The sequence below is a fragment of the Artemia sp. Qi Xiang Cuo genome, chromosome 6, assembly GCF_049724085.1.
Source record: "Artemia sp. Qi Xiang Cuo chromosome 6, ASM4972408v1, whole genome shotgun sequence".
Lineage (NCBI taxonomy): Eukaryota > Metazoa > Arthropoda > Branchiopoda > Anostraca > Artemiidae > Artemia > Artemia sp. Qi Xiang Cuo.
In genome coordinates this window covers 76725969-76746555 of record NC_142799.1, presented here as the reverse complement: position 1 = coordinate 76746555, position 20587 = coordinate 76725969, and the positions used below count along the sequence as shown (strand labels likewise).

The 20587-nt window shown below is 36.0% G+C and overlaps 1 protein-coding gene across 4 annotated transcripts in view; it reads left to right on the top strand.

Moving 5' to 3' along the window:
• Positions 1–17209, top strand: part of Tbce (Tubulin-binding cofactor E) — an 81134-nt gene extending 63925 nt beyond the window's left edge. For 2 of the 4 annotated variants that reach the window (XM_089090367.1, XM_089090368.1), the window contains exons 11-13: positions 7104–7169; positions 13639–13778; positions 16784–17205. In XM_089090367.1, coding sequence (XP_088946493.1) covers positions 7104–7169; positions 13639–13778; positions 16784–16873 — 296 coding nt within the window. In that variant the 3' untranslated portion in view covers positions 16874–17205. Of the gene's footprint in view, positions 1–7103; positions 7170–13638; positions 13779–16783 lie in introns of all 4 variants that reach the window. The other 2 variants (XM_089090370.1, XM_089090369.1) reach the window with 2 other exon arrangements.
• The last annotated feature ends 3378 nt before the right edge of the window (positions 17210–20587 follow it).

Genomic DNA, 20587 nt, shown 5'->3' with positions numbered 1-20587 from the left:
CTTGCAAGTAGTAATAGTTGTAGTCGCAGTTCGTCATAGTCGCAAGTAGTCTTATTCGAATTTGCAAGTAGTTATACTTGCTAGTGGTAATAGTTATAGTCGCAATTCGTCATAGTCGCAAGTAGTCGTAGTCGAAGTTGCAAGTAGTCTTACTTGCAAGTAGTAATAGTCGTAGTCGCAATTTGTCATATTCACAAGTAGTCGTAGTCGAAGTTGCAAGTAGTCATACTCGAAAGTAGTAATATTTGTAGTCGCAATTCGTCATAGTCGCAAGTAGTCGTAGTCGAAGTTGCAAGTAGTCATACTTGCAAGTAGTAATAGTAGTCGAAGTAGTCATACTTGCAAGTAGTAATAGTCGTAATCGTAATTCTTCATAGTCGGAAGTAGTCGTAGTCGAAGTTGCAAGTAGTCATACTTGCAAGTAGTAATAGTTGAAGTCGCAATTCGTCATAGTCGCAAGTAGTCGTAATCGAATATGCAAGTAGTCATACTTGCAAGTAGTAATAGTTTTAGTCGCAATTCGTCACAGTCCCAAGTAGTCGTAGTCGAAGTTACAAGTAGTCATACTTGCAAGTAGTAATAGTCGTAGTCGCAATTCGTCGTAGTCGCAAGTAGTCGTAGTCGAAGTTGCAATTTGTCATACTTGCAAGTAGTAATAGTTGTAGTCGCAGTTCGTCATAGTCGCAAGTAGTCGTAGTCGAAGTTGCAAGTAGTCACACTTGCAAGTATTAATAGTTGTAATCGCAATTCGTTATAGTTGCAAGTAGTCGTAGTCGAAGTTGCAAGTAGTCATACTTGAAAGTAGTAATAGTCGTAGTCGCAATTCGTCATAGTCGCAAGTAGTCGTAGTCGAAGTTGCAAGTAGTCATACTTGAAAGTAGTTATAGTTGTAGTCGCAATTCGTCATAGTCGTAAGTAGTCTTAGTTGAAGTTGCAAGTAGTCATACTTGCAAGTAGTAATAGTTGTAGTCGTAATTCGTCATAGTCGCAAGTAGTCGTTGTCGAAGTTGCAAGTAGTCATACTTGCAAGTAGTAATAGTCGTAGTCGCAATTCGTCATAGTCGCAAGTAGTCGTAGTGGAAGTTACAAGTAGTCATACTTGCAAGTAGTAATAGTTGTAGTCGCAATTCGTCATAGTTGGAAGTAGTCGTAGTTGAAGTTGCAAGTAGTCATACTTGCAAGTAGTAATAGTCGTAGTCACAATTCGTCATAGTCTTAAGTAGTCGTTGTCGAAGTTGCAAGTAGTCATACTTGCAAGTAGTAATAGTTGTAGTCGCAGTTCGTCATAGTCGCAAGTAGTCGTAGTCGAAGTTGCAAGTAGTTATACTTGCAAGTAGTAATAGTAGTCGAAGTAGTCATACTTGCAAGTAGTAATAGTCGTAATCGTAATTCGTCATAGTCGGAAGTAGTCGTAGGCGAAATAGTCATACTTGCAAGTAGTAATAGTCGTAGTCGCAACTCGTCATAGTTGGAAGTAGTCGTAATCGAACTTGCAAGTAGTCATACTTGCAATTAGTAATAGTTTTAGTCGCAATTCGTCACAGTCGCAAGTAGTCGTAGTCGAAGTTACAAGTAGTCATACTTGCAAGTAGTAATAGTCGTAGTCGCAATTTGTCATAGTCGCAAGTAGTCGTAGTCGAAGTTGCAAGTAGTCATACTTGCAAGTAGTAATAGTTGTAGTCGCAGTTCGTCATAGTCGCAAGTAGTCGTAGTCGAAGTTGCAAGTAGTCATACTTGCAAGTAGTAATAGTTGTAATCGCAATTCGTTATAGTCGCAAGTAGTCGTAGTCGAAGTTGCAATTAGTCATACTTGCAAGTAGTAATACTCGTAGTCGCAATTCATCATAGTCGCAAGTAGTCGTAGTGGAAGTTGCAAGTAGTCATACTTGAAAGTAGTTCTAGTTGTAGTCGCAATTCGTAATAGCCGCAAGTTATCGTAGCTGAATTTGCTAGTACTTTTACTTGCGAGGAGTAATAGTCGTAGTCGCAATTCGTCATTGTCGCAAGTAGTTGTTGTCGAAGTTGCAAGTAGTCATACTTGCAAGTAGTAATAATTTTAGTCGCAATTCGTCATAGTCGCAAATAGTCGTAGTCGAAGTTACAAGTAGTCTTACCTGCAAGCAGTAATAGTTGTAGTCGTAATTTGTCATAGTTGCAAGTAGTCGTAGCCGAAGTTACAAGTAGTCATACTTGCAAGAAGTAATAGTCGTAGTCGCAATTTGTCATTGTCGCTAGTTGTCGTAGTCGAAGTTGCAAGTAGTCATACTTGCCAGTAGTAATAGTTGTACTCGCAATTCGTTATAGTTGCAAGTAGTCGTAGTCGAAGTTGCAATTAGTCATACTTGCAAGTAGTAATACTCGTAGTCGTAATTCGTCATAGTCGTAAGTAGTCGTAGTGGAAGTTGCAAGTAGTCATACTTGAAAGTAGTAATAGTTGTAGTCGCAATTTGTCATAGTCGCAAGTAGTCGTAGTCGAAGTTGCAAGTAGTCATACTTGCAAGTAGTAATAGTTCTAGTCGCAATTCGTCATAGTCGCAAGTAGTTGTAGTCGAAGTTGCAAGTAGTCATACTTGCAAGTAGTAATAATTTTAGTCGCAATTCGTCATAGTCGCAAATAGTCGTAGTCGAAGTTACAAGTAGTCATACTTGCAAGTAGTTATAGTTGTAGTCGCAAATCGTCATAGTCGCAAGTAGTCGTAGTTGAAGTTGCAAGTAGTCATACTTGCATGTAGTAATAGTTGTATTCGCAATTCGTCATAGTCGCAAGTAGTCATAGTCGAAGTTGCAAGTAGTCATACTTGCAAGTAGTAATAGTTGTAGTCGCAATTCGTCATATTCGCAAGTAGTCTTAGGCGAAGTAGTCATACTTGCAAGTAGTAATAGTGGTAGTCGCAATTCGTCATAGTTGGAAGTAGTCGTAGTCGAAGTTGCACGTAGTCATACTTGAAAGTAGTAATAGTCGTAGTCGCAATTCGTCATAGTCTTAAGTAGTCGTTGTCGAAGTTGCAAGTAGTCATACTTGCAAGTAGTAATAGTTGTAGTCGCAGTTCGTCATAGTCGCAAGTAGTCGTAGTCGAAGTTGCAAGTAGTTATACTTGCAAGTAGTAATAGTTTGAATCACATTTCCTTATAGTTGCAAGTAGTCGTAGTCGAAGTTGAAATTAGTCATACTTGCAAGTAGTAATACTCGTAGTCGCAATTCGTCATAGTCGCAAGTAGTCGTAGTGGAAGTTGCAAGTAGTCATACTTGAAAGTAGTAATAGTTGTAGTCGCAATTCGTCATAGTTGCAAGTAGTCGTAGTCGAAGTTGCAAGTAGTCATACTTGCAAGCAGTAATAGCTGTAGTCGCAATTCGTCATAGTCGCAAATAGTCGTAGTCAAAGTTGCAAGTAGTCTCACTTGCAAGTAGTAATATTTTTAGTCGCAATTCGTCATAGTCACAATTCGTCCTAGTCGCAAATAGTAATAGTCGTAGTTTTAATTCGTCATAGTTGGAAGTAGTCGTAGTCGAAGTTGCAAGTAGTCATACTTGCAAGTAGTAATAGTCGTAGTCGCAATTCGTCATAGTCGCAAGTAGTCGTAGTGGAAGTTGCAAGTAGTCATACTTGAAAGTAGTAATAGTTGTAGTCGCAGTTCGTAATAGTCGCAAGTAGTCGAAGTTGCAAGTAGTTATACTTGCAAGTAGTAATAGTTGTAATCGCAATTCGTCATAGTCGCAAGTAGTCGTAATCGAAGTTGCAATTAGTCATACTTGCAAGTAGTAATACTCGTAGTCGCAATTCGTCATAGTCGTAAGTAGTCGTAGTGGAAGTTGCAAGTAGTCATACTTGAAAGTAGTAATAGTTGTAGTCGCAATTTGTCATTGCCGCAAGTTGTCGTAGCTGAATTTGCAAGTAGTCATACTTGCGAGAAGTAATAGTTGTAGTCGCACTTCGTCATTGTTGCAAGTTGTCGTTGTCGAAGTTGCAAGTAGTCATACTTGCAAGTAGTAATAGTTTTAGTCGCAATTCGTCATAGTCGCAATTCGTCTTAGTCGCAAATAGTCGTGGTCGAAGTTGCAAGTAGTCATACTTGCAAGTAGTTATAGTTGTAGTCGCAATTCGTCATAGTCGCAAGTAGTCGTAGTCGAAGTTGCAAGTTGTCATACTTGCATGTAGTAATAGTTGTATTCGCAATTCATCATAGTCGCAATTAGTCATAGTCGAACTTGCATTTAGTCATACTTGCAAGTAGTAATAGTTGTAGTCGCAATTTGTCATATTCGCAAGTAGTCGTAGTCGAAGTATTATACTTGCAAGTAGTAATAGTCGTAGTCGCAATTCGTCATAGTCGGAAGTAGTCGTAGTCGAAGTTGCAAGTAGTCATACTTGCAAGTAGTAATTTTGAAGTCGCAATTCGTCATAGTTGCAAGTAGTCGTAGTCGAAGTTGCAAGTAGTCATACTTGCAAGTAGTAATAATTTTAGTCGCAATTCGTCATAGTCGCAAGTAGTCGTAGTCGAAGTTGCAAGGAGTCATACTTGCAAGTAGTAATAATTGTAGTCGCAATTCGTCATAGTCGCAAGTAGTCATAGTCGAAGTTGCAAGTAGTCATACTTGCAAGTAGTAACAGTTGTAGTCGCAAGATGTGGAAAATTGGAGAAATATTCATTATATTAACCAATAACTTAACTTTGACAGTCAAATGAACATAATTTAATTTAAATAAAACTTTCGAAAAAAAGTTTTCGAAAATAAAACTTAAGACCAGCAGAAATAAAGTCCCAAAATTGTTCAATTTTAAAATGATCGGAAATTACTATTACGGAATAAATGAAGGTCAAAACGAACGGAAATTACAATAAATAAATATATCAAGCATAAAGATAGCATATACTGATATAGATGAATAAATAAATCTTAAAACGAGTAAAAATAAACTTAAATATTTTAGTCAAATTTAAAATGAACAAAAATTACTACAAACAGAAGTTTGGCACTGCCCCCTTTCCTCTCTCCTAACCGTAAAAGTTCTAAAGCCTATTGCGTCATTTTTGCTGTACCGAAAACGAAATATGTCATAAACGTTTTATTTCTGTATTCATACCGTTAAAAATATAAAAATTACTCTCTCAAGTAGTCGCCGTCCCGCTCGCAAGTAGTCGTACTCGAAATTGCAAGTAGTCATAATTGCAAGTATCAATACTTGTAGTCGCAATTCGTCATAGTCGCAAGTAGTCGTAGTCAAACTTGCAAGTAGTCATACTTGAAAGTAGTAATAGTTGTAGTCGCAATTCGTCATATTCGCAAGTAGTCATAGTCGAAGTTGCAAGTAGTCATTCTTGCAAGTAGTAATAGTTGTAGTCGCAATTTGTCATAGTCGCAAGTAGTCGTAGCCGAAGTTGCAAGTAGTCATACTTGCAAGTAGTAATAGTTGTAGTCGCAATTCGTTATACTCGCAAGTAGTCGTAGTCGAAGTTGCAAGTAGTCGTAGTCGAAGTTGCAAGGAATCATGCTTGCAAGTAGTAATAGTTGTCGTCGCAAATCGTCATAGTCGCAAGTAGTCGTAGTCGAAGTTGCAAGTTGTCATACTTGCAAGTAGTAATAGTTGTACTCGCTAGTTGTAATTGTTGCAAGTTGTCGTTGTCGAAATTAAAAGTTTTCATAATTGAACGCAGAACTAGTTTTAGTCGTACGTCGTCATAGTTGCAAGGTGTCGTAGTCGAAATTACAAGTTGTCATAATGGCAAGTAGTAATAGTTGTAGTCGCAAATTGTTATTGTTGCAAGTAGTCGTAGTCGAAGTTGCAAGGAGTCATACTTGCAAGTAGTAATAGTTGTAGTCGTAATTCGTCATAGTCGCAAGTAGTCGCAGTTGCAGTCAGAGTAGTAGCTGCAATAGTGGTCGTGAAAGTTTCAAATTAATACCCTTAGCCGCTCCTTAGATATTGCAGATAGGCTCTTTTTGTGCGTGGATGTACATAGTATCTTCTGATATAGTTAAAAACGCTTAGCATTCCCTGAATTTTCACCTTAATATCCTCAGCTTTTTCTGACACGCCCAGGATCATACATTTCAGTCTTTTCCCAATGATAAGTCGTATATGAATCGTATATGTAAACAGTGAACAAATTGCATAACTTACAACCCTTCCCCTGGGGGCTGGGGGGGGGGAGTCAGGAATCCCCAGAGGAATAGTTAATAGAACTTTTTTGAACAAATTGACTATTTCATAAAGTTTATTAGTGTTGAGGAGGGGGCATTTAAAAAGATAAGGGTCTCTGCCCTCTAAGTACTCTTCAACATGCCCTTTAATTTTCAGCAGAATATCCTTAGCTCCTCCTGAGATATTGCTGATACACCCTTTTGACAATCACCCCGCCTATAAGATGTTTTTATTTTGTTCAACATCTCCCTCACTATTTCCTGAAAGTAGTGATAAGTAGAATTAGTTGCAGTCACAGTTGTTCGCAGTCGCAAGTAGTCACAATCGCAGTTCTAGGATGTTATATATTTGCCCTTTCTTCTTTTTGTTTTTTACGTTTGCCTGCAATTTATTCCGACGATACAGTTGTTAGGTGGCCCATGTTGCTGGTAAGTTACAGGGATAAAGGTAAGGTACTGTTAAGGTACAGGGATAAAATGAATTGTTCCAAAAGGAAAAGAACAGTACAATAAACAGAAAAAATTGTGTTTATCCTTTATATGCTATGCTTCCTCTGCGTAACGACAGCTTTAGGAGTTCGTTTAAGCAACTGTATTTCAGGTACTAAGCCAGAAGAAAAATATTGTTCGACCCTTCTGTCTAGGCCTGTTATTATAGAAAGGTTAGTCTGGTTAGATCGCGGTTTATGGATGATATGTACCCAAAATTGTGCTTTTCAGCAGTGAAGCCTAGGCCATTGGTGAAGCAGGAAGTCTTCGAATGGGTGGAAAGGGGTTATAATTAAAGATTTAATGGAAGTAAGAAATTCATAGGAAGGATCAAGAGTAAAGCTCTGAAAAGAGTGGTGTGATGTGAGAGACTGGATCCAACTTACAGCTTTATTACATTTGTTTAGTTGTCTATAATGTTTGATTTTGCATAAATAAAAGGCTATTTTAATGATGCGCTTTTTTATTCTAGCCCTTGGTTTACCTGAAAAGGAAGAACTAGAGAAAATGCCGACGACGGTGAAGAGTTCCCTAATTGGTATCCTTTTTATTGTCTGGCTACTTCCTTGTGGAACACACGATTGCTGGTGTTAGTGCTAACCTATAGTTAGACTAGGAAAAATATAAAACAACAGTTCGAACACCTATTTATGCTATGAATAATTCCTGGAGCTTTTGATTGGGGCTCACTATCGTTGATGGGTGGGGCTAGTTTAACAACATAATTGTACAAAATAGGTGGATATCGTTGATGGTCGGGGCTAGTTTAACAGCAAAGTTGTACAAAATAGGTGGGGCGAGCAAAGATACATTTTGATTTTAAGGGATTAAATGCTAACCAAAGGACATATTGTGTTCTTCAATGTATTGTAGGCTGAAATCGTAAATGAAGAGGTATGGATTTTTATTTTTATTGAATAAATAGACTACAAAAAAGTAAATGAAGTTTCTCCAATAAATTTGATGCCCTCCTCATTTGTACATGCTTGGAACAGCCAAATATATATATATATATATATATATATATATATATATATATATATATATATATATATATATATATATATATATATATATATATATATATATATATATATATATATATATATATATATATATATATATATATATATATATATATATATATATATATATATATATATATATATATATATATATATATATATATATATATATATATATATATAAACTTTGTCAGGCACCTATATGCACATCCTCAGAAAAGATTATCCCTCTCCTCAACTTCCTCCCTTGTCCATACAAAAAATATAACAAATTATTATAGATGAATGATCTCAATGGATATTGAACAAAACTCGTCCACTCTGCAACTCATCATATTTTTTGGTCAAACTGACATTCATCTACTCAAAATAACAGTCCAATTTACTTTAACATTAAAAAAAAATAAAAAAAAAATTCATTCTATCTTTGGACAAGATGTTTTGTATCCAATAGATATCACATCTACAATGGGGCAGCTATCGTAGATTCTCCCTAAATTCTGGAAATCCTTAGATCCTTAGATGTTGGTATAGGCTATTTTAGTAGATAAACAAATTTCCCAAAAATTATCAATAAACCACTTACCATAAAAAACCATAAAAAAAAACAGAGGAAGGGAGATGATAGTCAATCTATGCAGTGGTGTTGAACTGGAATATGGTCAAATCAAAATTTGAATCCAGAAAACTATGTGTAATTCAAGGAGCTACGGAAGGAGGAGACCTCTGTACCACGGCCCTTCTTGAAGTCCTAATTTTGTTTTAGTTTCTGGGCCCTTTTTTTATAAATTAAACTTAGTTTTGTTAGTATTCCCTTCCCCAAATTTCTTAGTAATCCCCCTGCCACTCACGTACGTGCCTGGTGCAATTATAAGACATCGGATTAATTTCAAACATGTAGCTTTCGAACTATTTTCATGCAATGAATTTTGGTTAGTCGACTTTTCTCATAATAGCAAGTAATTGGAATCTTAATAAAAGCTACCACAGCGGTAAATTAATATTTTTCTATTTTTTTCTGTTTTGTTGCTAAAATTGGAAAGATGGGGTGTTCCTTACTACCAACATGATTGAGAAGTCCAAACGAATGAAAAGCTAAAATCCACCAAATCCTATTCAGCTCCTACCCAGCTTAATAAATTCTTTTAATCTACCCAGCTTAGTAAATTCTGAATTAACTACCATGTATTTTCCATATAACCTATAATTGAAATTTTTTCGACCTGGGGTGCCTTTAAAAATATGTAATTCACTTTAGAAGTGTACAGAAGTGTCCGACTCGAGTCCCCCCCCCCCCCCCACCCCAAATGCACACATCCCTATTAAAACATTTTTTGGTTAATATCTGCGAAAAAAAAGAAACACTTCTCTAATGCCGACAAGTACCGCTCTTAAGACCCTACTGAGGAGAGGGCTTTATTTAAGCCCTCCCCCGAAAAACATGTAAAGTTTCAAAAATGCACGCTTTTGGCTATGCTATCTTATGCCTAGACGGTATTGTTTTGGAGATTTTATGTCTTGAAGTTATCAGTCCGTTTCTTACGGATCCTTGTATAGGCCATAGGTATAAGCCTTGAAGGCTTATACCGTGTACCCATCCTTCTAAAGTAATTTTTGGTAGATCTGTTATTTGGAGAGGTAGGGGGTGGGGGTAGTGATCTGTTTACGTTTTATTTTTCTTCACAATATTTACTTAATCGTCGGTTCTCCTTAAACGTTTCAGTCTAAATAGTAAGACTAACGGAAATTCACTCCATTATGAACAGTTCAAAATTTTTTGCAGCATTGTGGCAGAAAAACAAACAATAATAACAAGAATTTGTTCGGAATATATATACTATAGATCTAGAATTCTTTTAATGTCCTTCTGTTTTCTAGAAGCTCTATAAACATTTCACGATATACTATCTTCCACTTCAACTGCAAAAAGTAACGACGCTCCTGTATGTATGAGAGGATTAATAGACAGAATATCTGATTAATTTTCCACCAAAATTTGGCATTTGAGAGGAAATAAATTTGAAATCGAGTAAAACAATAAAACATTGAAACTATAGAAATTCATCTGATAGGAAAAAAGAATCAACATAAGGTAAAAATCAAATAAAGCTACCAAAATTTCGTTCGCAGTTTTTTAATGTACAGTCAAAGATCGTGGGTCAGTTAAATTTACAGTCAAAGGTTCCAGATTGAATGGGTCATGGCTGGTTGCAACGCAATTTTCATATATTCTAGGGACCAGGGTTTAAAGCAAAATTTTCGCGAAACTATTGAAATTAAGAAAGTCAGATAGAGTAATGTTCAGGTCACCCAATGCGATTAACCTCTGTCCAAGTGTCAGTTCAAATTATGCTAACGAACCGGAACCAAGAAGGTCAAAGAGACTTGTTTCCATTTTTGTTTTGAAAAGAATAAGGTTATTAAGCCTCCATATATTCTGTTTATTTTTATTTCGTCTTTATTTTTTGCAAGTTTGGTCTTTGGTTTTGATCAATAAACAAATCATTCATATGGGGGTTCAGGGGCAGGGGGATGCAATCTATAAATTTTACCGTATTGTCACTAGATGTCGATTTCTGCTGGATTCTTCACTGATTTTTTTTTATGAAACGATCAGAATTTATTATATAGGTGAAGCTGGGAGGGGAAGAAGGGGGATAGTTTTTGCGTCCCATAGGAACTTAGCTGTCTAAATTTTATAAAGGTTTGTCCTGTCCTGTGGCTGAGCGTATTTATTTATCAAGTGAAGTATCAATTGGGCTACGTCAAGCGAACAATTTTGTTCTAGCTCTTGCTCCGACAACTGTTGAAGCTCTATCGCCAGAACTGCAACAAATGAGGTGGACGTGCATTCACTACCCCAAAACAGAACAGATACTTTTGAAGCAGCTGCAACAACTGTTCAGACAGATTCTGCCAACCAAAAACCCGTCATTAGTCCAGCTTCTACTTCAGCTTCTGCTACACTGGAGGATCAACTAGTTTTTTTCTACCACGTTCATTTGATTAGATTTCTTAAGTTCCCCGGTTGAGGGCCCTACCCAACCGAAGTTAAACGAGTGCCTCCGAACTTTGTCTCGTCGCTTTAACGCTGGCTATTTTCTTGCAGTTTCCTTTGCTTGAATATTCCGTGTCATTAGGCAAGGTATTTTGTTCCAGTTGTTGTCAATTTGCTGGGAACGGGTTTCGGCTTGGGTAAGCTGCAGGCAGGGGCGTCCCGAGACTCATTTCATTGGAGGGGCGATTTTCGTAAATTTTACCGAATCGTTACTTGATTTATGCCAAATTTTTTACAGAAATCAAGAATTTTGCTAAATTTTGGGCAATTTTGCAAAATTTATGCCGAAATTTTCGCCTTCGGCGAAAATTTTACCGAATACCAAAAACTTTGGAGGGGCGGAGTGCCCCTACTGGCTGCAGGTAAGATTTCTTTTGTGCATAATGGAATAAGTAAACGGAAAGACGCTAAAGAATATATTTATGGGGCTGTTGTCCACCACAAAGATCGTGTGGTAGCATGGCACGACATCTAGGTCCGGTTTTTCGGTCTTTAGTCAAAGCTTAAGGTAAATAAAGGTAGGGCTTGCGGAACAAAAAAAACAATTTTGATTCCTAATATTGGCATCCGAGTTTCTAGCGAAGCAGAGCTTTGTGCTCTGGGGTGATGATGAGTGTCTTAACTCAGGCCCAAGTGAAATTTTTTCGAGCTAGTTGCGTTGATATGTAATGCATCCGTAGGTTCGAGAGAAGCTAAAAAATAAATGTGGCCATTAAAGTTCCCTGAATTTGCAAGGTCAAATTATTGAAAGCATTGCTTTTTCAATCTGAAAGTCTATCACTGAGCAAATTGCCCCTTTGTGCTCACTTCTTGTTGATAAGTATAAAAAGCATCGAAAAAGAGCGGCTAAGTTTAGTCATATGCTCGACAACAACCGATGACTTGATGTGGAAAAACAAGGGGCCTCCATGCATTGCCACTCAAATAGGATCAATTTGGTCCTGATCCAAACAGTCAAGGGAAACTAACAAATTAGTGAAGTTTTACAGATGGTGCAACCACTTTTGTGTTTTTATCCTTAAGTTCTGTGCATCATAAGTTGTTTATCAGGACTCAAAAGAACCTAGACTGGAGGTTCACGAATTAAAGAGGCAGGTAGACACTTTGGAGCTATTTGCAAGATAAAACTACAAATGAAATCAATCACTGAAGTTCCTGATGAGCTTTTTGAGCTGCGAACCAATTCTGAAATGACAGGTGAGACCAAGGGTTTTAAGGGGTCAAGTCTTTAACATGCCATATTTGCGTTGCTTGGTTGTGATGGAAAAACTACTTTGCCAGTTCTTTTCAGCTTCTTGTGAGACGCACAAGTCGAAGATTGACTGCTTGAAATCTCAGTAAAACAAACGCAATAGCATCTTCAATGGGAATACCGGCAGAAGAACACACGTAAGCGACCAAGGCGAGATGGGTTTTCTGAAAGCCTTAGGGATTACTTTGTTTTCATTTCCATGAAGAGAAGGAGTATTGACAGCATTGCTGAGCATCAGAATGACCAAGTTTGTCTTCTCTATTCTTCAATTGATCGAGTCGTGGTCAAGACTGACACCTACTTCACAGAAAACCTCGACCTTTCCGAAAGTTTGTCTGCGCTGAACCCAGAATCACTAAATATCCTTTCTGAAGAGAAAATATAAAATTTGTGTAGTTTCTACCCAAAGTTTGGGATCGACAATCTACCCCTTCCCTCGTAAGCTCTGGCAGGAAAATCACTTCTTCAACTGATGCTGATTCTTCTGCCCGATATCTTCGAAGTTTAAAAATTTCTGCCCGATAATGTCCCAGTGACTTTGCGACGAACGAGAGATCGTTCATGAAACATGTAAAAACATATTTACTTACGGCCTGTGTTGACGAAAGGCTTAGCAATTAACTTGTCATAGCCTACAATAAAGAAGAGGCGAATTGCCTCAACAATGACTAGGATATTGATTATTTTACGGCATTATAAAAGAGACGTTATCTCCCTCGTTTACTTTCTTTTTCTATTCCCCCCCCCCTTTGTTAATTAGTTCGCTTATATTTTTTTCTATTTTGTAGAAATAGTTTCAATTAAAAAAAAAAAAAAAAAAAAAAAAAAAAAAAATTGAAATTAACATTTGATTGGAGTACTAGATTATCACTAAACAAAGACATGCTGAGACATTTCCATGAAATAACTGTCCTGCTGGTTAAAAAAAATTCTCCTTCCCCTAGATTTATGTGAAATGATGGACCTGCTTTTCGTAGCTATTTGACTGACGTCCGCTGAATGTGACTAAGCCAGAGAGTTGACCTTCACGTGACAGCAGTAGTATATGGAGGTTATTGTGGGACAATTAAATAAAGCTTGAGATTTCATGGGGAGGGGAATTTGGCTCTGCTCACGTTGTGTATTCTATTCAAATCTAAAGCTGTAGCAGTTCTACCCACTTTGGGGGTCTTGTATCTTCTTTCTCTTTATGGTTTTTTCCTTTTAGTATTTTATATTATATTTATTGTTTTTATAAGAAATTATGAAGAGAAAAAGACATAATTCTCGAAAATTCCCCCAACTCCGAATTTTAAAATTGCAAATGTGCAATTTCTATTATCAAAAAGTGGAATAGATTATTAAGTAAGTTTGTCTGATCCTATTAATGTACACAATTTTATACACACAAATTTGTACATAAAAGATTTCCGTTCGTATCCCCTGCAGTGTTGTAGGATTCTATATTATGTTAATAGTTTTATACAAAATCATGACGGAAAAAAAATCAACATATAATTCTAATTGCCTAACTCCAAATTTTATAGTACGGATTCGCAATCTCTAGTCAAAAAGTAAAATTGACTATTAAAGTTGGTAAGTTTGTAGTATTTAGGTGAAAATCAATATAATTCCATGTGTTAACTGTTTTATAAACTGTTCGATTTTAGTATATTTCTTAACTGGTACCTAGGTATTAAAATTACCTTGTCTGAGGATAAAATGGTCCTCAGGAAAGTACCATCAACGATGTCTGTTGGTAAATTAAGATCCTTAGTGGAAAGACTTACCAGCTCGGACGAAGACATTTCATTGTTTGCTGCTAGTGAAAAGGTTTGCTTATTCTTTTGTTTTTTTAGTATATTTTACTTCATTTTTCATAAATATATTTAAAATATTTTTATTTATATTGAATGTGTATATTAAAAATAATTGTACGTGTGTATTTTTTCAAGTTTAGTTTAATTTTTTTTTTTTTTTTTTTTGTTACGTATTTACTTTTTTTGTCATGAACATATTTGGTGTTTTATATTTAATGTTGGTTTAAGTAATAATTTTAAGTATATATTTGGATGTGTTTTATATATTTTGTTTCAGTATTTTTATAGATAGATTGCTTCTTCAGCTAAAAAGGTAATATAAAATAAAATTTGGCTTATTTTGGGTAGATACCCTCTTTTTCGGGCGCATTTAGTGTCGATTCTAAGTATTTTTTTTTTCATAATAATATTAAAAAACAGCCAAGTTGCCACACCTCGCTAGATTTTGAAAAATATTTTTTGCCACCCTGTTCTCTCCATGTACATTTTCGTGAATTGGCACCTTAGCCATGAAATCCGATTAGACTTAATAAAGTTATATTTAAATGACAATCTGAAATTTTGATTATGATGCTCTGTTGGGCTTCCGATGTACCCAGGGTACATGTCGTTAAAGCTGAATGTCAGCTATTGAATTACAGTAAAGCTGTCGTCTTATGTTGAAACATTAAAACCATAGGACCGCAGAAAAGTAAATTCCAAAAACTTGCATATGGAGCGGTGGCTAGTATATAGAATGATAGAATAATATATATACATGGTGGAGTACGTTTCTGGGAGCACTGAAGCGTTTAGCAAGACTTTAAGCAATTGTACGTTTTCTTATATGCAGAATTTCGATTTTTTTTTATTATATTTAACCATTATTAGTAACCACAATTAGAAACTAACTAATATTTGCAATTATAGCTATGTTTCTATAACATCAGTAACAATTAAAAAGAGCTAAAAAAAAAATCGAGTGTCCATTTATATATACTTCCAGCGATCTGCAGCTAAACTATTCAAGTTAAAAACGTGAAATATTCTCTAAATTGTTTAGAACCTTGAGAATGAAAATAAGGTTTTAAAAGTTTTTTTTATATTAACTGGAATTGTTTTGTCTCAATAAAGAGGACATTGCGTAAATAATTTCATATATTTGAAATATTTACACAACATGCCAACTGTGCAAGTATTTTCCTGTGATATTTTCATCAATTTTAGTTTGGGAAAACAGTATTGAAAGGGAGGTTTCGTTTTAGGAAAAAGTGGCGACAATCTTCTCATGGTGTCCGCTAAGAATATTAGGCGCAAATAAATAATAAATAAATTCTCAATGTTACTTGTCCTAATAGCACACGGCTAGCAGTGGACGTCACAAGACAAGGAAATATAACACGCAGTAAAATGAAGTGAATGTATAAATGAACTACCAAAACATTTTCAAGAACTTCATCATGGTAGTGCTTCACAAAGTACAGAGGGGTAAAGAAGGGTCCACATCTGGAGAGTCAAGGGACATGGACTACATAATGATTTTTCCTCCAAACTATTTGGGGGAAACTCCCCCCCCCTTGTCCCCCAAACGTCGTCACTGCTATTAGACAAATAAATAAACCGTAGACAATGCTACCGAGTCTTTTATGTATTTGGACAGTGTGAAGCTAGAAAACAATTCTTACTTCATAATATGCAGAATAATTGTACCTAACACATAAGGCATGCAGGCCCGCTATACTTTAACCCCCCCCCCCTAATATGCAAAAATATAGCCTAAATTTGTTTCTAAAGTGTTATATTTACTGCGTGTTACAACACGCAGTAAAATGAATTGAACATATAAATGAACTATCAAAACTTTGCAGAACATTTTCAAGAAGTTCATCATTGTAATGCTTCACAAAGTACGGAACAAAGGACGATAGGTACCGTTTTGACGCCTTTCGGAGTGAAGGACAAAGGAATTGGCATGACAGAGTGAGGACTCCTCTGCGTGTTTTCGGCCCACTGGTTTGTGGTTCTTGAAAATCCGGTAAAATTTTGCGATGGATATCAGAGTTTAGGTATTCTTTCCAAAACACATTATGAGATGTTGGTGCCTTTCAGGTAGATTCTGAAGGCTCCTGAAGGCTCTGTGTCTGCAGGCTGTCATTTGCCCCAAACATTAATTGGCATGCCCGCTTCTGAATATTTTCAAGCTTTTCGGTTTGGATAGCAATTAGACCTGGGTGCAAAACAGGACAAGCATATTCGGTTTATAATCGGACACACATACAGTATAGACTGCATAATGAAAATTTGGGTGTAAAAGGAGTAAGGCTTGCAATAGGTGGCTGCTGTTGACAATTTCTGGCACTGTCCGTCCTTCCCAGTGTCTGACGGTCAGGCAGGATATCTTATGGAATATGCTGCCGAATTTGTATGGACTAAAGCTTAATAATGACAGCCAAAATTATGTAATCACCCAGCAATTATGAAGCATCAACCGTGGCGTGAGAAATGATCCCTTGGGGGAGCAGCCTGAGGGGGAAGAAAGAAGTTTTGCGCTACTGTATGCTATGAAGATCAATTACCCCTTGTTGCTGATGACTGGAGTGCTGTTTGACTCTCCCGTCTCTTTTAGGAAGGAGGGTTGCCTCTCCAAGCCGGTCTGAAGCTGGCAGGTGGGATTCTCAGAATGGGGGAAAATAATGTAAACATATTTACGCTACCAAGGAAGACTCCTATAAGGGAAAAAAAGTAACAGATACCTTCTATTTAAATTTATTATTGTTTTTTTGTGTGAAGGCAATGGGCCTTCGTGGCCTAGGCCTCGACTTCATTATGTTTGTCCTCCGCACGAATAATAATAATAATAACAAGTATGCATATATGCAATAACTATCTGTATAAATTTTTTTCAGTGCATATAAGTTTTTTCGTTTTTTCTGAGTGCTATTTTACCTGAGGTATTCGTTTTCTTACTTTTGTTCAGCTCATGCTTAATTTCCTTCCCCTTTTCATTGTTATTCTAAGCTGTCCTCTTTCTCTTTTTAGAGACCCGATGTACTAATACCCTTGGACAATGAGATGCGTCAGCTGTCTTTTTATTCAATTGAAGATGGAGACTCTATTCATGTTAAGTAGGTTAGATAATCGTATCTCGGACACGACGGTATTTCGGACGAACCCGATCATTTCGTACTATAGCGGCCATAGAGGCTATTAGAAGCCATATTACTATGGAATAAGTAATCTTTGAGGCTGTAGTACCGAGGGTTGTGCAAAACTTGTTTAATTGTTTTTCTCAGACCTGCAAATGAGTTCGATAAGGTTTCAAAGGAATTGTTGTTCGAGAAGCGTTTATTTAACCCTAGGAACTATTTTCTATTTTTTAAATTTTAGTTTGATCAAGAAATTTTTTATTAAAATAATATTCTTTTTCACGAAAACATCTCTTTAAGAGACTCAAGTAAGAGAGAAACGGCTGAAAATACTCAGGTTCTTCTATCGTATCCACTCACGTACTGAAACTGATTATGTTGCTGTCCCACCTTGTGATTAAATTTGCCAACTTGTTTTGCCAACTTGATTAAATTTGCCAACTTAAATTTGCCTTGTGATTAAATTTGATCAGTCTAACTGATCTGACAGTCTCAATGACCATAACTATAAAAATAGTGTCAATGGCCAAATTTAATAAAATGTCTTAATTTATATAGTTGGTAAGTGTCCATAAGCTCCAGCCAACCACTAATTGAAAACAATCACCTAGTGTTGCACAACTGGTATCTGAAGGGAATATTCCTCCACAATACAATCAGAAAGTAGGGCTCCGATCCTCATGAGAGAATGTACGTTTTTTTTTCTTTTTATGGCAGAAGCCTCAAGGCAAGGGAGTATTTCTCATTATAGAGGTTGGATACTGTCAACAGGTTTCATTGAAATGTGAAAAACTTAATGCTTAGTTTGGTAAGTAAAACCTGTTTTGCCTCACAGCTGGAGAATTGAGGTGAAACTTTAAGGAAAAGTTGTTTTTTGGGGGCGAAGGGGCAATAGGACTTGGAATTTTGTGTCGGGGAGAAGAAGGCAAAATATTTTTTTTTCGACCCTGAAAAAAGGTCTAAGTTAAGTTTTTTTTTCTTTTTATGGCAGAAGCCTCAAGGCAAGGAAGTATTTCTCATTATAGAGGTTGGATACAGTCAACAGGTTTCATTGAAATGTGAAAAACTTAATGCTTAGTTTGGTAAGTAAAACCTTTTTTGCCTCATGGCTGGAGAATTGAGGTGAAACTTTAAGGAAAAGTTGTTTTTTTGGGGCGAAGGGGCAATAGGACTTGGAATTTTGTGTCGGGGAGAAGAAGGCAAAATATTTTTTCTTTAACCCTGAAAAAAGGCCTAAGTTAAGTTTTTTTTTTCGTTTTTATGCCTGTCGTACAACTATGCCTGGTTTCTCTATAAAAAAGATTTTAGCCCTTCATGCTTAATTTTAAGGTTTCTCTTTTCTTGTGCTACAGATTTAGTAATTGTTTTACAAATGGCGATGTGTTCTTTTATTAGTTGTAGCCCTCAGTTTTGAGCAAACGAACAGACGAAGACCAAAAATGAATAGAGGAGGTGCAGTTATTTACCGACAATCTACAGGCATCTAAGAAAACAACATTTCCCTGTTCGAAGCTTCTCGTTCTGTAAAACTTTTGGGCTTAGCATGCTTCTTTTTTTGTGTTTGACGGTAAAATTTTGGTATGACGGATCATGTGCTTATTCTTTCATTTTAAACTATTGGGAATCTTAATTCCTTCAAAAGAACTCATATATAGGAATACATTGTGGCTTTCGGAGGTGTAAAATGAACTAGTGGTCTTTTATTTTGCTCTACCCTTGTTCTGCCAAAAATGACCCTTTGTAAATACTTTCAACTAGATTTTCAAAGCTAGTATATTTGATGTCACTGGGTCTCCAAGGTGACGAAGCTCAAAAATCGCTTTCACGAGATATAAATTAAGTTCTATGATTCTCTACTTTCTTATGAAACTGATTAATCCATACCGTATCTTTAGATTTGTACTAGGCAATGAACAGGCATCGCCGGCTATTTGTCTAAGCTCCCTCAGCTTGCTCGGACTTCCGACCGTCACAAATTATTTATTTTTTGCTGTTTATCAAAATGTTCATTGGAAAAACGAGAGAAAATTTCGAAAAAAAAACTGTAAAAAGAAATTTCTTTGTGGGAAAATTAGTTTGTTCCTATGTTGTCTAGACGTTGAGCAAAATTCCTCAGTATATAGAAATACCTAAGGACGTTAAAACTTACGTGAAAATATTGATTATCGCCATTTCCCTCCCAGAAAAAGAGAGCGAGATTTATTTCTGAATTTGCGTCTCGTGTAAATCGTATCGAAGTTCCAAATAGGATTGAATCGCAGTCATTGTGTGACTTTCTTTTGTGCTTCCAGCATATACGGTAGGTGGTAACACAACGGATGCCAAGCAAAGAATGAAAAGTGCATCGTAAATGCACACACAATATCTAAACTCAGGAATTTTTTCCTCTGAGGGAAAACCAGTCTGCAAAAGATAGTGGTCCTACAAATCTTCTACTGGGAGAAATAAAGCTACAGGGCACAGTAAAAGCTTAATAAAGGACCAATCGCGAAAAACATAAGTGATGCATCATATAGATAGGAGAAATCAAATCATCTGTATTTCTTCATTTGCGAAGGGTGCAGTAGGAAATTCTGGAACCGATTTCAAATTTTCTGTTTTGAGAGTTAAGACGTTATGATTTTTTGAGACGATCGACAAAACATAGGATCTGTTCTTTACGTTCTAACTACGTGAAAAATCTTCAAAACATACAGCAAATCAGTTGCCTTATCTGCTCCAGCGAGACAATTATTTTCTATGGAAAGTATGATAAAGACGCTAAGAGAAACAGACTGGAAGATAATGATTCGAAATATTGCTATTATTATTAAACACATTTCTAGTCCTTCCTGTACTACTATTTATCTATGATGATTTTTGTCCAATTTTCATTTGCTTTGAGCTTTGTATCATCCTTTTTATAAGCGAAGATACCATAAAATTGTTGTTTATTTTTATTGATTAATTTGAAAAAACGAAAGTTTTTCTGAGGGAAGTAAAAATCAAAGTTGAAACTTAAAACTGACAAAAATTATTAATTTACAGTCTATCTAATATATATATATAACAGTAAAACTAGTATAAATAAACCAACTAATTATGTTTTCCTGCACTTTTAGGGTTATAGAAAACTAGCGCTTTACTGAAAACACAAAAGTCAAGTATAAAAAATTGAAATATTGATTTGGGAGTCAAAAGAGATTATGTAGCCAGACAACAATAAACGAATCAATAAAGGTTTTCATAGTCTTACACCAGTTGTGACATCAGTAACTTTCAGTATACAATTAAATTTATCTTAAAAACATAAGCGTAAAATTAAATATTTTTAATAACCACGAAGTAATTGAACAGCATAATTGAACAGTAATTGAACAGCATAACAGAAATATTGGATTGATTTATCAGGTAAAGTTTTGGTCTCGCCAGATATAATACCAATAGTAAGTAGTATACAATCTTAAATTGTAAGAAATATACTTTAGTATTACTTGAATGAAGATCAAATAAGACGTAATATGAACTGTTATTTCTCTCCATTTAACAGTGAATTTCAAGCTATGATAAAATTCAAAAGCTAGTCTATAATCATAATACTATCAAGATGGCCTTACTTCGAACTTGTCTACAAACTATTCATGACATGTCCTTTTAAGAATCAAAACGAGAATTAAACGAAAAAAAAAACAGTCCTGAAAGGGATTTTTGCCTTACC